Genomic DNA, 14,057 nt, shown 5'->3' with positions numbered 1-14,057 from the left:
AATGTCATCAACAAAACAAGAAACAAAAATGAACGTGAAGCTTACTAGGGCTATACAGGCCACTAACAAAGACAACTACTCACAAAATACAAAAGGAAAAAAGGCTGCTTAAGTATGATTCTCAATCAGAGACAACGATAGACAGCTGTGCCTGATTGAGAACCATACCCGGCCAAAACATAGAAACACAGAACATAGAGTTCCCCACCCGAGTCACACCCCGACCAACAAAACATATAGAATAAATAGATCTCTCCGGTCAGGGTGTGACGGGGCATCTACCTCAGTGGCAGCTCCGGTGCGGGACGCAGACCCTCGCTGGAGGCTTTGGACCGGGGACCGTCGCTGCAGGCTCCGGACCGGAGACCGTCGCTGCAGGCTCCAGGCTGCAGCGACGCCACCATCCGCCACCATCCGCCACCATCCGCCACCATCCGCCACCATCCGCCACCATCCGCCACCATCCGCCACCATCCGCCACCATCCGTCCTGGCTGAATATCCACTTTAGCCCGTCCAATGTGGGGAGCTGGAATGTAGCGCACCGGGATGTGCATGCGCACTGGAGACACTTTACGCTTTACCGCATAACACGGTGCCCGACCAGTACCACACTCCTTGCCGTGAGCACAGGGAGTTAGCTTCGCCAATACCCCCCCCCCCCAAAAAAATGTTTTTTTGGAGTGGCTTCCCAGGCTTCCTTGCCAGACTTGACCCTATGTAAAGCTGGTTTCCTTTACTAGCTGCTTCCACCTTCCTCGCTGCTTCCACCTGCTTCCCCGGCAGGCGATCCTTTCAAGCCAGGATCTCCTCCCACGTCCAAGATCCCTTGTGTCTTCCCATGTCCACTCTGTCTGCTCCTCCCGGCCACGCCGCTTGGTCCGTTTGTGGTGGGTTGTTCTGTCATGAACGTCGTCTTGAAAATGACCGGACCAAGGTGCAGCGTAATGAGCGTACCTTTTTTCTTTATTTCTTTAAATGTCGCCAACAAAACAATAAACAACAAAACGAACGTGAAGCTCCCTAAGGCTATACCTGCATCAAACGAAGACAACTACCCACAAAATACAAAAATAAATATGATTCCCAATCAGAGACAATGATAGACAACTGTCCCTGATTGAGAACCATACCCGGCCAAAACATAGAAACACAAAACATAGAGTTCCCCACCCGAGTCACACCCTGACCACCAAACATAGAGAATTAAAAGATCTCTGCGGTCAGAGCGTGACACACAGAAGGTTTGCAACTCTGAATATTCCACACATACATAAATATATATATAGTATATATTGTATATGCAGTGCATTGAGAAAGTAGTCAGATTTTTTTCCCCCTCATCAATCTACACACAATTCCCAATAATGACAAAGTAAAAACAGGTTTTTACATTTTTGCAATTTTATCAAAATTAAAAACTGTCAGAGTGGACATCAGGTTCTTGGTCACCTCATTTTCTGTCACAGCAGTGTTCTTTTACATAAATAGGATGTGATGTTGTTCTGTAACCAGTGTAATATGGGTCATGCTAATGTCACTATCCTATTACTTGATGGCCCATAGTCCACCAATATGTAATGCAGGTGAGCCATTGTTTACTTGACTGACCATTCTGGTCGGTAGTTCACACTAGGTAGGAATCAATTATGTGTATGAACAGACAATGTGCTGAACTAGCAGGCAAACATAATGTAGCTAGCTATTTTGGTTTATTACCAACAAAGTAATTATTGAATCACAAAGGATAACAAAAAATGCATACAGCATTTCTTACCTCTCTTTCAGTGTTGGGGTTTGCGCAACCACAACTTGTACCACCTCAGGTTCCTGTCAAACTAGCTAACATTATCATCTACAAAGCAAAGACACTAATATTATCATGTAAAAAATCTGCACATCTGCACATCTGACATTAGCTAGTTGAAATAAAGGCATTTGGCATATTGTGGGGTTTATTGCAGTGTAGCTACATGATGATATCAAATCAAATTTTATTGGTCACATACACATGGTTAGCAGATGTTAATGCATGAGTAGCGAAATGCTTGTGCTTCTAGTTCCGACAGTGCAGTAGTATCTAACAAGCAATCTGTAAAGGGATGCATAAGAATATGAACATATAAATATATGGATATGGATTGTTAGATTGCTTTGAGTACAAAACAGTCCGAATACATAGAATCTTATCTTGCTAGTTAAGTGGTTGGGTTAGCTAGCTTGAACATCGAACACATTAAGGTTAGCAGCTAACGTGGTTAGTAGGTAACGTAGCTATCAAACCAAATAATTTAACCAAACAGTTACCTAGCTACCAGTCCATGAGAATGGCGGGTATTTATGCATCCGTCTTCCACATTTCTAAATTAATTCCAATGTTCATCCGGTTTCTGTATTGGTCATGAAAGGGTAAAGCCCTACCTTCTCTCAGCTCACTGGTCACCATAGCAGCACCCACCCATAGCACGCGCTCCAGCAGATATATTTCACTGGTCACCCCCAAAGACAATTCCTCCTTTGGCTGCCTTTCCTTCCAGTTCTCTGCTGCCAATGACTGGAACAAATTGCAAAAATCACTGAAGCTAGAGACTCATATCTCCCTCACTAACTTTAAGCATCAGCTGTCAGCGCAGCTTACAGATCATTGCACCTGTACATAGCCAATCTGTAAATAGCCCATCCAACTACCTCATCACCATATTGTTATTTATTTTTTGCTCCTTTGCACCCCAGTATCTCTACTTGCACATTCATCTTCTGCACATCAATCGCTCCAGTATTTAATTGCTAAATTGTAATTACTTCGCCACTATGGCCTATTTATTGCCTTACTTCCCTAATCTTACCTCATTTGCACAAACTGTACTTTCTATTGTATTATTGACTGTATGTTTGTTTATTCCCATGTGTAACTCTGTGTTATTGTTTGTGTCGCACTTCTTTGCTTTATCTTGGCCAGGTTGCAGTTGTAAATGAGAACTTGTTCTCAACTGGCCTACCTGGTTAAATAAAGGTTGAATTGATTCAGATCCAAGAACCAATAATGATGCTTGTTTCTTTTGTCCCTGATACAAGGACAGTTTATTTGCAAACAAGTTAGCTAGCTTGTTGACTTCGTCTGCTCTGTGTTTGTTTTTGATGTCTGTAATGTTATATTGAAATTGACTTACACTTCTGCTCCTGGGCCATGGCAGCAGGGTCATTCGAGTAGGCAGGATTTCATGCAAAGACACAGATTCTCCCGTCTGTCCTGAGCTGCCAGAGCTGCCAGTCTGTCCTGAGCCCTCAGTCAACCAGGGGCTGCCAGAGCCGTCAGTCAGCCAGGATCTGCCAGAGCCGCCTGTCACGCCGGCAACGCCAGAATAGCCCTTCACTCCGGCGCTGCCGGAATCTCCCGTCCGTCCGGTGCTGCCGGAATCTCCCGTCCATTGGGACCCGTGGCGTGTCCCCAGTCCAAGGTCGGCAGCAAGGGTCGCCTCTCTAAAGAGGCCACGGAGGCGGGCTAAGAGGCGCAAAAAAACTATGGTGAAGTGGGGTCCACGTCCCGCGCCAGAGCCGCCACCGCGGACAGACGCCCACCCAGACCCTCCCCTACAGGTTCAGTTTTTTGGGGGGGACACACACACACACACTTACCACGCTGCGTTTTGGGCCTCCGATCCTTCTCGCTACTCCTCCACAGAAGAGGAGGATGAGATCTCTGACAGTATCACTTTTTGTGTCATCCTCAATGATTTTAAATGCATTATGTCCACATATGTGGTTGTATTTTACATTGGCAAATACATTGAATCAAATTAAAATCAGAACAAATGTAAGGAATTCATAGAAACAATAAAAACAGCTTGCATCCTCTGGCTGGCTATGGTTAGCTTGAAAGAGGCAGGCCGAATTTGACATGAGAGAAATTCCTTCTTGTTTTCTTTCAAATTAACTCATGGCTAGATGGCTTATAGCTATCCTCTGAGTGGAGGCAAATCACCAGAGATGCAAAAGTGGCCTGACAAGGGCTTATAGCGGTCCTATGAGTAGGGGCTACGCGCCAGAGATGCAAATCAAGTCTTGAATGGCAAACTCCACTGGACCGCTAGCGGAAGGAATTTATAGCCTTGGTCGTAGGAAAAGCGGAAAAGAGCAAGTGTTTTTGCGTACTTGGTTCTTCCATTGAAAATTATTGACTTTTTGACGTTTCAGCTACATGCAAACATAATGCCACTATTCAGGTTTGGTACCTATCTTGAGTAGGGTTGCACATTTTTGGTCAATTTTGTTGTAGACTAACTGACCCTCATTAATCGTTTAACAAACAGTTACATTGTTTATAGGGGAAATACAAGCAGAAGAGAGAATGTAAACCAGGGAAAAACACATTACTCTCCTCTGTGAACCCCCAAAAACACACAACCCTCCACAAAGCAAAAAAAAGTTAAATAACCTTACCCTATTTTGAACCACGCCTCCCCTTGTAAATGTCGATCTGTCCCAAAGTACATCCCTAACCTTGAGTGTGTCAAGTTAAATGCCTGAAACCTAACATAAATTATTATGACTGCTAATTGTGACAGAGTAAAATTTGTATCATAACTGAGGAGTCCAGTAAAAATACCAAGGAATCAACCCTACAATTCTTTATAGGAAGAAACCACAAGTAGCGTATATGACCTGTAGAAACAGGTAAAGACTGATTCACCTGTGACTTGAGGTTGTTGGCCGACCGGAGTCGTAAGAGGAAGAGAAAGAGAAGTCGAGGGGAGAAATATGTAAAGCGGATTTTGATGGTTGATGGGGTTTCTGTAAGCTTTACATTGGACTGGTTGAAAGCCGGTGCGTCTTAAACCTACCTTGAGAAGATTATTTGGCACTCCCCCCCCCCCTTTCCTTGCTCTTTTGTTGGAGCTCAGTGCCAAGCACATCCCTTCATATTAAGGGAAATGACTGTTTGGTTCCTGGAAAGGCTGAGCAGGTAGGAGGAGCTGGCAGAGAGTTCATCCACAGGACATAGAGGGATAGGGGGGAGGGAGGATAGAGAGGGGGAAGAAGGGAAAAAATAGGGAGAGAGAGAGAGAGAGAGAGAGAGGGGAAGACATAGAGCCCATGGGGAAGAGAAGGAAACTAGGAAGGAAAATGATTATGAGGAATAGGGAGAGCAAATGTGTGAGAAAAGCCTGACATGACAGCACATGAGCTTGAGGTTAGAATGGGGGAAAACCCGACAATAGTTCAACTTGTTTCCTTGAGCCTGACATTCACATGGTTATAGTTACTTCTGGTATGAGTCAAGAGCTAGAAATAAAATCTATTAACACAACATTGCACAACAGATAGATGGTGTCTAAATGGCACTATATATTCTACTAGTCAATAGCCTCAGTAAGGGAGTGGCTATTTTGGGACGCAACCATAGCTTAGAATGCTGTTAGTGAATCATCCAAGTCCTACAGTTGTAGGATCTTAATTTGAGACAGTTTGCTACAGCAGGAAAATAAACCTGCAGCCACAAGAAATGTGGATTATAATAATAATAATATATGCCATTTAGCAGACGCTTTTATCCAAAGTTATGTGGATTATGATTAATGGACATGTTTTGTATGTGTTGATACATTTTTCATTAGGGCAAATCAAGTCTGATATTTTAAAGGGAAAATTACAAACTTTAGAAGCTTTTTAAAACCATGAATACAAACGTGTACATTTCCTGCTGTGCAGGAACATTCTCAGCAACAAAAGAGTGGTCAAATTAAGATCCCACATCTGTATTTCAGGCTTTTCCACACCCCTTATTAGTAACATCCAGGTGCTAGGGGTTGTGAAACCACTAAAGAGAAAAGACTGTGGTAATATGACTGTAGAAGACCATTTCTTTGGTCGAAACATGTTGCATCATATGAAGTTAAGTGACATAGACAATCCACCTTTTAAAGGCAGTATTCAAAGTAAATGCTGCAGATATCATCTCAATTGGAAAACACCTTCAATGTCAAGCGTGCTCCAATATGGACTCAGATTATTTTCCCTTTTGTACTTTAACCATTTCTACATTGTTACAACACTGTATATATACAAAATATGACATTTGTGAAAGTCTTTATTATTTTGGAACTTTTGTTTACTGTTCATTTGTATTGTTTATTTCACTTCTCTATATTATCTACTTCACTTGCTTTGGCAACATTAGCATATGCTTCCCATGCCAATAAAGCCCCTTGAATTGAATCACGGCCATAGTCATTTTATGATCTGCCTTTTAACTATTGTATGAAAGAATGTGTAGTTTAGTCATTATTTGAAGGGGCTGTGGTCTCTCACATTTGCTAAGTAGTTTGCTGTTGTTTATCTCTGCAATCTGATCCACATTGAACTAACAATTAGCATTATTTATGACCAGAATGTCTGGATCTATGCTAGCTAATTAGCAAAATATTGTGCTACTTTACACAGACAAAGGTGAAGCCGATTGAATGGTTACAGGTCAGGTAACAAAGGAGAGGGGTGGAACACCACAAGAGAGAGCAATCTAAATACTAATCAATGCTAAAGCTGACCAAAGTTAGGCTATGAGTCAACATAATATATTACATTGGAAGCGACAGACAGACATTCAGTGGCACCCTGACAGCCATTATACTCAAGTTAAATCATCAAGCAATTAGCATTGTAAAGCAATCCAAAATGAACATGTTCCATTACCAGGTCATGATAATGTTATAGGTAGAGTTTGGCCACAGTAAATAAGTAGGCAATATTTCTAGACCGAAAGGGAGTGCAACATAAGGATTGACATGTTATTTACATACTTTAGGAGGGAGCACTAATCAGATAAGGATTTAAACATAAATATACATCCATTGTAGCCTACACTGAATTTAGTTTTTGGGAAAAATATCTACTCAAAACCTAATCAGCTGCAATTCCTCCAACAACAAACCCCTACACACAGGCGTCCGTCTGTCTGTCTCGCTGGCAACTCAATGTCCTGTGGAAGAAGGACATAGCCCCCACTGTGGTTTCCATAGTGGGGTCAACATGGTAAAGAACAGCACACTCTGACACAATACAAGGTTAGGAGGAGGGAACAGGACGAGCCGAGACTCAAGGAACACTGTGCTCTAAGGTCAACTCATAACTGTATGCCTTAAAGGTCAATGATCCACTATACCACTATACCACACACAATCTTCTTCCCATGATTCCTTATAGGTATCAGACACCATGAGGACGGCACGTTTTTGGTTTTTGTCCCAATGATGTCACCTCCTTCAGGTGAAAACCACACTGTTGTTTTGACTGAGCCTCTACTCTCAACTCTTGTCTCTTCCAACATTACGTAATCCCCACCAAATAAAAGAGGATGGTGGATATCCGTTCCCAACTCTATTCTTCATGCATGTGGCCTCATATCCCTTACTTTTGGCCAAATGGGACTTTGTGCAACGGTCCTATTGTGCTAGCGGACAGAGAAGGAGACCCAGGGCCCCCGCTGATACTATGTGGCCGCATCTCGGTTTTCTTCTCGGGAGTCCCTGGTGTCTTTCAGCCTCAGCGTCGGAGCTGTGTGTGATGATGACGCTTCCTGTGTCTGTACACCACAATGGGGCCCAGAGATGTAACCTGAGCCCCCCCCCCCGTGGGACACAATGACAGTGTCCCCATGCAGGCTTGAAAAGGCTTTGTGCAGGTGCAGGGATTCTGCTTTCAGTGGTGCTTACCTGCCCTGCCCTCCCCTGCCCTGCCCTGCCCTATCCTTCCTGTCCTTCCTTTCTCTTTCTCTTGCCTCCTGTATGTCTCTATTTCTATTCAACTATTTACCTCCCTGCATGCCTGCAACCTCGTATTTGTATCTTTATTTATATGTATTTTTTTCAGTATTTTTCAGTATTTTATCACATGCGGGTTCTCAATCCCTTCCTAGTGGAACCCCAGAGGGACGGCACATTATGTTCTAGCTCAGCACTAAAGCACTCAATTGATTTAGCAACAATCAAGTATGGTAGTACTGGGCAAGAACAAAATGTGCACCCCACTGTCTACTTAATAGACCACCACATAGAACAATCATTGCAAGTTCAACCTTAAAAATGTTAAGTAGCAATCACAGTGCTCTCCATGAGTCTCACCAATTAAGTCTCTCTCTATATACATTACATCCTCCCGCTTTCCAGATAATGTGCTTTTTCAATAAAGTAATGTAAGTGGTACATTAGTGTTGAGAACATTTAATGTGACTCTTTGTGAGTCTCTCTGTGAGACTTTGAGAAGAGCTTTAGTTAGTATAAATAGGTTAATGCATCCTCCTAATGCATTATCTGGAGCAAGGGAGAGTGAGTGAGACAAATACATTCCCACAGGTAGAGGTCACCTCCCATGGGAGAGATAGCCCTCCTTCTCTCCATGGAACTTTGAAAGAAACTGGATTTTGTTTACCGGTAGCAGGAGAGAAAAGACGGGTAGGCCCAAAACCATACTCAGCATTTTTCAGTCTTTTTCTCACACCAACACACACACACACACACACACACACACACACACACACACACACACACACACACACACACACACACACACACACACACACACACACACACACACACACACACACACACACACACACACACACACACACACACACACACACACACACACACACACACACACACACACACACACACACACAGAGAGAGATTCCCACGCACGTACGAACACAAGCACAGACACATCTCAGTGCATTAACCTGCTAATGGATTGACCCCACCGCCCTCTCTCTTTGTGTCCCGGCCGGATCACTTTCCTCCAATTAGACCAGTGAACAGCAGGTGAGCTGAATTCCCTCACACACCCAAAGGAAGTCAGCGAGCAGGAAAACAAGTCTTCCAATACATTGACCTATATGTATGAAAGGCATTATTCCCAGTGTTTTCCCAATCTGTTCCTCGGGGACCCCCAGCTGCTGTTCTATTCAAGCCTCTACCACACCTGATTCAACTAATCATGGGCGTGATGGTTCGATGAGTATGTGAATCCGATGTGCTGGGACCTGAATGCAACACCATATTTGGGTTTGATTCCAACATGGTCTAATGTTTTGCTATGGATACAAATCTTCTGCCAAACTATTAACATGTGTACAACAGACGTTTGAAAACGCCAAGACCTTAAAGGGCCATTCTTTAAAAAATTAAACGTTAGCGGAGGTTCCTCCACTTGGTTTGCTATAAAGTACCATAGTTCAAGGACATGCGCCCCACCGCAGGAGCAGAGACACAACACAAACACTGACCTCAGGGGAAGCTCTAACCGTAACCCATTTTTGGGATAAAAAAAAACACCTGGTCCTCTATCAGTGGTTAGAGAATAGTCCTACCTACTCTATCAGAGAAATGGGGGTAGAGAGAGTTGGGGGTGGGGGTTAGAAGAGGGATAAATAAGGTGATACCACTAATTTTCTCAAACATGACACCTGACATTCACATGGGATTTCCGGTTCCGGTTTAAACAAAGTGCATCTTATGACTAAAGGCTTCATAAGCACTACATAAACGTGTCACAAATCATCTATAACCGTATGTCATGCTCTATAAAGGGTTCATAAATGTGGTATAACTGTGTGACATAACCACCAATGTCAAATCTGACATTATGTAAAATATAACCCACTATGTAAAATATAACATAAACCTGTGCTATTTAAAGGGTGGCATAAGCACAGCAAACCTCTTAAGCCACAGAAAAAGTGGGCAACCTTCCCACTAATCATGATTGGCTGAGTTCTGATTGTTCTGCCATGTTGAAGGCATCTGTCTACTTGAGCTTGTCAGTCTGTGTTGGTAATCCTGTCAAGCGCAGATTTTTAAAAGATGTATTGTGTAGTGCATAAGTGTTGCTCTCCATTTTCTGGAGGATCAAGTTTTGAAATCAGTGGAATTAGAGTATGATAGCTAAAGAGATGGAGAAAACAGCTGTCTCTGGATTACATCTTCAAACTAAGGGCAACCGTGGTATGGCATTCCTGACAGGGAGACGCGTCCATAATGCATGGTAATGTATACAGGTAAGATAGTCTAGCATCAGCTACATTTTCAGATATTACACGTTTCTAATTTTGACAAAATGCTTTAATTTCAAGCTAAAGTGTACTGTTGGCACTTTGTTCATTGTTGTTTAACCTCTTAAGTCGACCCGACATGCATGCGTCTCATCTAGCCATCTGGAAATGCAAATGCGCTACGCTAAATGATAATAGCACTCGTTAAAACTCAAACGTTCATTAAAACACACATGCAGGGTACTGAATTAAAGCTACACTCATTGTGAATCCAGCCAACAAGTCAGATTTTTGAAATGCTTTTTGGCGAAAGCATGAGAAGCTATTATCTGATAGCATGCAACACCCCAAAATACCTGAAGGGGACGTAAACAAAATAATTAGCATAGCCGGCGCTACACAAAATGCAGAAATAAAATATAAAACATTCATTACCTTTGACGATCTTCTTTGTTGGCACTCCTAGATGTCCCATAAACATCACTATTGGGTCTTTTTTTCGATTAAATCGGTCAATATACACCCTAAATATCGATCTATGAAGAGTGTGTGATCCAGGAAAAAAGTCCGTTTTAAAACGCAACGTCATTTTTTAAAATAAAAAAAGTCGACGATAAACTTTCACAAAACACTTCGAAATACTTTTGTAATCCAACTTTAGGTATTAGTAAATGTTAATCATCTATCAAATTGATCACGGGGCGATGTGTATTCAATAGCTCCACGTCTTGAAATCATGTTCGGAAATTGCTCATCCAAAACATCCTGTCGGAGACCGGAAGGAATGGGCTCTCTCTTACTCATTTGACCAAGAAACAAAGCCCAGGCAATTGACAAGACTGGCGACATCGTGTGGAAGCTGTAGGACTTGCAATCTCAGCCCCATGTAATTTGCTTTCCAATAGACAATACATTCAAGTGGCGCATTGATATATTTTCCAGATTTTGGTGATCAGTTTTTATTGCGCTTTTCGATGAAACACACGTTATGTTATAGTCACAGCCGTGATTAAACCAGTTTTAGAAACGTCAGAGTGTTTTCTATCCACACATACTAATCATATGGATATACTATATTCCTGGCTGAAATGTTGCGCGATTTTTAACAGAATGTTCGAAAAAGTAGGGGGTAGACTTAACAGGTTTTAACTAGCAAATGTCAGCAGGCTGGCTCGTTAGCTAACGTTACGTGACGTGTGTGGTCTTAAACGTTGATTACCTAGCTAGGTTCATTGTTTACCTAGCTAGCTAGCTATACATATTAACAAAGTGTACTGTTAGCTAGCAAGCTAACGATAGCTGGCTGGCTCTCTAGCAGATGTTATTATTAGTTTCCCAGAGCTGTTTACTTTTGTCGTAGGAGTCTAATATTAGACAGTGTTGGCACTTTGTTCATTGTTGTTTAACAAGCTAACGTTAGCTGGCTGGCTTATTAGCTAATGTTACATGACTTGTATACAACACCCGTTGAATATGGCCGGTGTCAGTAAATGTCTGCAAAAAAAGCGTAATGAAATTGTTGCCTGCAAGAGCTGGTTAGGCTGTTTACATGTTATCCAGAGGTAAACAAATCATCGACAGAGCATCAAGTGTGCGCTCCGAGAGCAAAATGAGATGGTGGGCCTAAAGCTTAGGCTAACGGTGTGAACAATGCTGAATGGGTGTAGACAAAGAAGAGCTCTTTACCAGATACCAAAACATTCAAAGGCCATTTTCTCAAATGTGAGTTTACAAGTTGATCAATGTTCAAAGCAGAATTACTTTCCCATTGTTCCTCAAATGTAGCTCTGAGTCTCTACTTTTATCCAATGTAAAAAACACCATTTCAGATTTTTCTACATAAGACCGAATCCAGGTGGTGAGTCACATATGATCAACTATTACTCGTGATCCTCAGCAATAATCATACGGACGTACCAGCATTTAAAAGGCGATACGATTGCTGCTACTTGCTGTTTATTATCTATACATAGTCACTTTACGCCTGCATACAGTCATGGCCAAAAGTTTTGAGAATGACACAAATATACATTTTCACAAAGTCTGCTGCCTCAGTTTGTATGATGGCAATTTGCATATACTCCAGAATGTTATGAAGAGTGATCAAACGAATTGTAATTAATTGCAAAGTCCCTCGTTGCCATGCAAATGACTCCCCAAAAAACTGCCACAAAAGGACCAGCTGACATCATGTCAGTGATTCTTTCGTTAACACAGGTGTGAGTGGTGACGAGGACAAGGCTGCAGATCACTCTGTCATGCTGATTGAGTTTGAATAACAGACTGGAAGCTTCAAAAGGAGGGTGGTGCTTGGAATCATTGTTCTTCCTCTGTCAGTCATGGTTACCTGCAAGGAAACACATGCCGTCATCATTGCTTTGCTTTTTTTATCCTGAGCCCATTCATGTGTGGGGTTGCTTCTCAGCCAAGGGAGTGGGCTACATCACAATTTTGCCTAAGAACACAGCCATGAATAAAGAATGGTACCAGCACATCCTCCGAGAGCAACTTCTCCCAACCATCCAGGAACAGTTTGGTGACGAACAATACCTTTTCCAGCATGATGGAGCACCTTGCTAAAAGGCAAAAGTGATAACTAAGTGGCTCGGGGAACAAAACATTGATATTTTGGGTCCATGGCCAGGAAACTCCCCAGACCTTAATCCCATTGAGAACTTGTGGTCTATCCTGAAGAGGCGGGTGGACAAACAAAAACCCACAAATTCTGACAAACTCCAAGCATTGATTATGCAAGAATGGGCTGCCATCAGTCAGGATGTGGCCCAGAAGTTAATTGACAGCATATCAGGGCGGATTGCAGAGGTCTTGAAAAAAAAGTGTCAACACTGCAAATATTACTCTTTGCATCATGTAATTGTCAATAAAAGCCTTTGACACTTATGAAATGCTTGTAATCATACTTCAGTATTCCATAGCAACATCTGACAAAAATATCTAAAGACACTGAAGCAGCAAACTTTGTGAAAATATATTTGTGTCATTCTCAAAACTTTTGGCTACGACTGTACATGTACATATTACTTCAATTACCATGAATAACCTGTATCCCCGCACATTGACTCGGTTACCGGTACCCCCTTTATAGAGCATCATTATTGTTATTTTATTGGGTTATTTTTTTACTTTAGTTTATTTAGCAAACATTTTGTTCACTTTTATTTTCTTAAACTGCATTGTTGGTTAAGGGCTTGTAAGTAAGCATTTCACAGTAAGGTCTACACTTATATTGTATGTGACAAATAACATTTGATTTGCTTTTCAGTTTGCTGCCATATGACTGGTTTCACATCTCCAGCAATCATAAGATAACATGTATCTAAAACTATTATCATTTATATTTACAATCCCCTTATCCAAACGGATTACTCCTTTACCTAGCTCTTATCAATAGCTCTTATCCATTTGTAAATTACAGTGCATTAGGGAATTAAGTCAAGGTCAGAATATTTGTATCTTTTGACACACCACACCTCCATTTCTGTGATTGGCACAGCATACGTGTAGCTGGCTGGCATGTGTTTCCCCAAGATTAAAGTCAAATGCAGAATATGCACAGAGAAGAAAGTGGGTTTAAAAGGATTTAAGTTCCATTTACGTGTCTGTATCCTGGGTCTGATTTCCCCCCACAGTGAAACAGTGCCACTGTTCACTCTGATGAATTCTTTTTGGTTTGGTTTTTGTTGAAGAAACAGAGAGGAGAATCCAGCATCATGGTAAAAGATACAAAAGTTTTGTTCATACTCTTCTGTTCCATTATGTGCAATGATGTCAGAGAGAGAACAAACTGTGATCGTTGTTTGAAGTGACTTCTTTGTTGTTTTAATACACTATGCAAGTCCCGCCTACTTCCTGGATTGATTATATAATCTTGAAGCTTATTCAAAAACTGTATGGGACATGATCCAGGAAGTAGGTGGGACTTTCATAGCATACAGTATATATTTATTAAATATATATATAAACAGTTGAAGTCGGAAGTTGACATACACCATAGC

The 14,057-nt window shown here is 41.9% G+C and overlaps 1 protein-coding gene across 1 annotated transcript in view; it reads right to left on the bottom strand.

Moving 5' to 3' along the window:
- Positions 1-1,784: 1,784 nt before the first annotated feature.
- Positions 1,785-14,057, bottom strand: part of LOC124045501 — a 31,418-nt gene continuing 19,145 nt past the window's right edge. The window contains exons 2-3 of the mRNA XM_046364874.1: positions 3,170-3,501; positions 1,785-2,553 (exon numbers count right to left, since the gene is read on the bottom strand). Coding sequence (XP_046220830.1) covers positions 2,338-2,553; positions 3,170-3,501 — 548 coding nt within the window. The 3' untranslated portion in view covers positions 1,785-2,337. The remainder of the gene's footprint in view (positions 2,554-3,169; positions 3,502-14,057) is intronic.

Source organism: Oncorhynchus gorbuscha, linkage group LG01 (assembly GCF_021184085.1).
Source record: "Oncorhynchus gorbuscha isolate QuinsamMale2020 ecotype Even-year linkage group LG01, OgorEven_v1.0, whole genome shotgun sequence".
Taxonomy (NCBI): Eukaryota; Metazoa; Chordata; class Actinopteri; order Salmoniformes; family Salmonidae; genus Oncorhynchus; species Oncorhynchus gorbuscha.
Note: the sequence above shows the minus strand (reverse complement) of the source record. Positions and strands in the feature narration are given on the sequence as shown.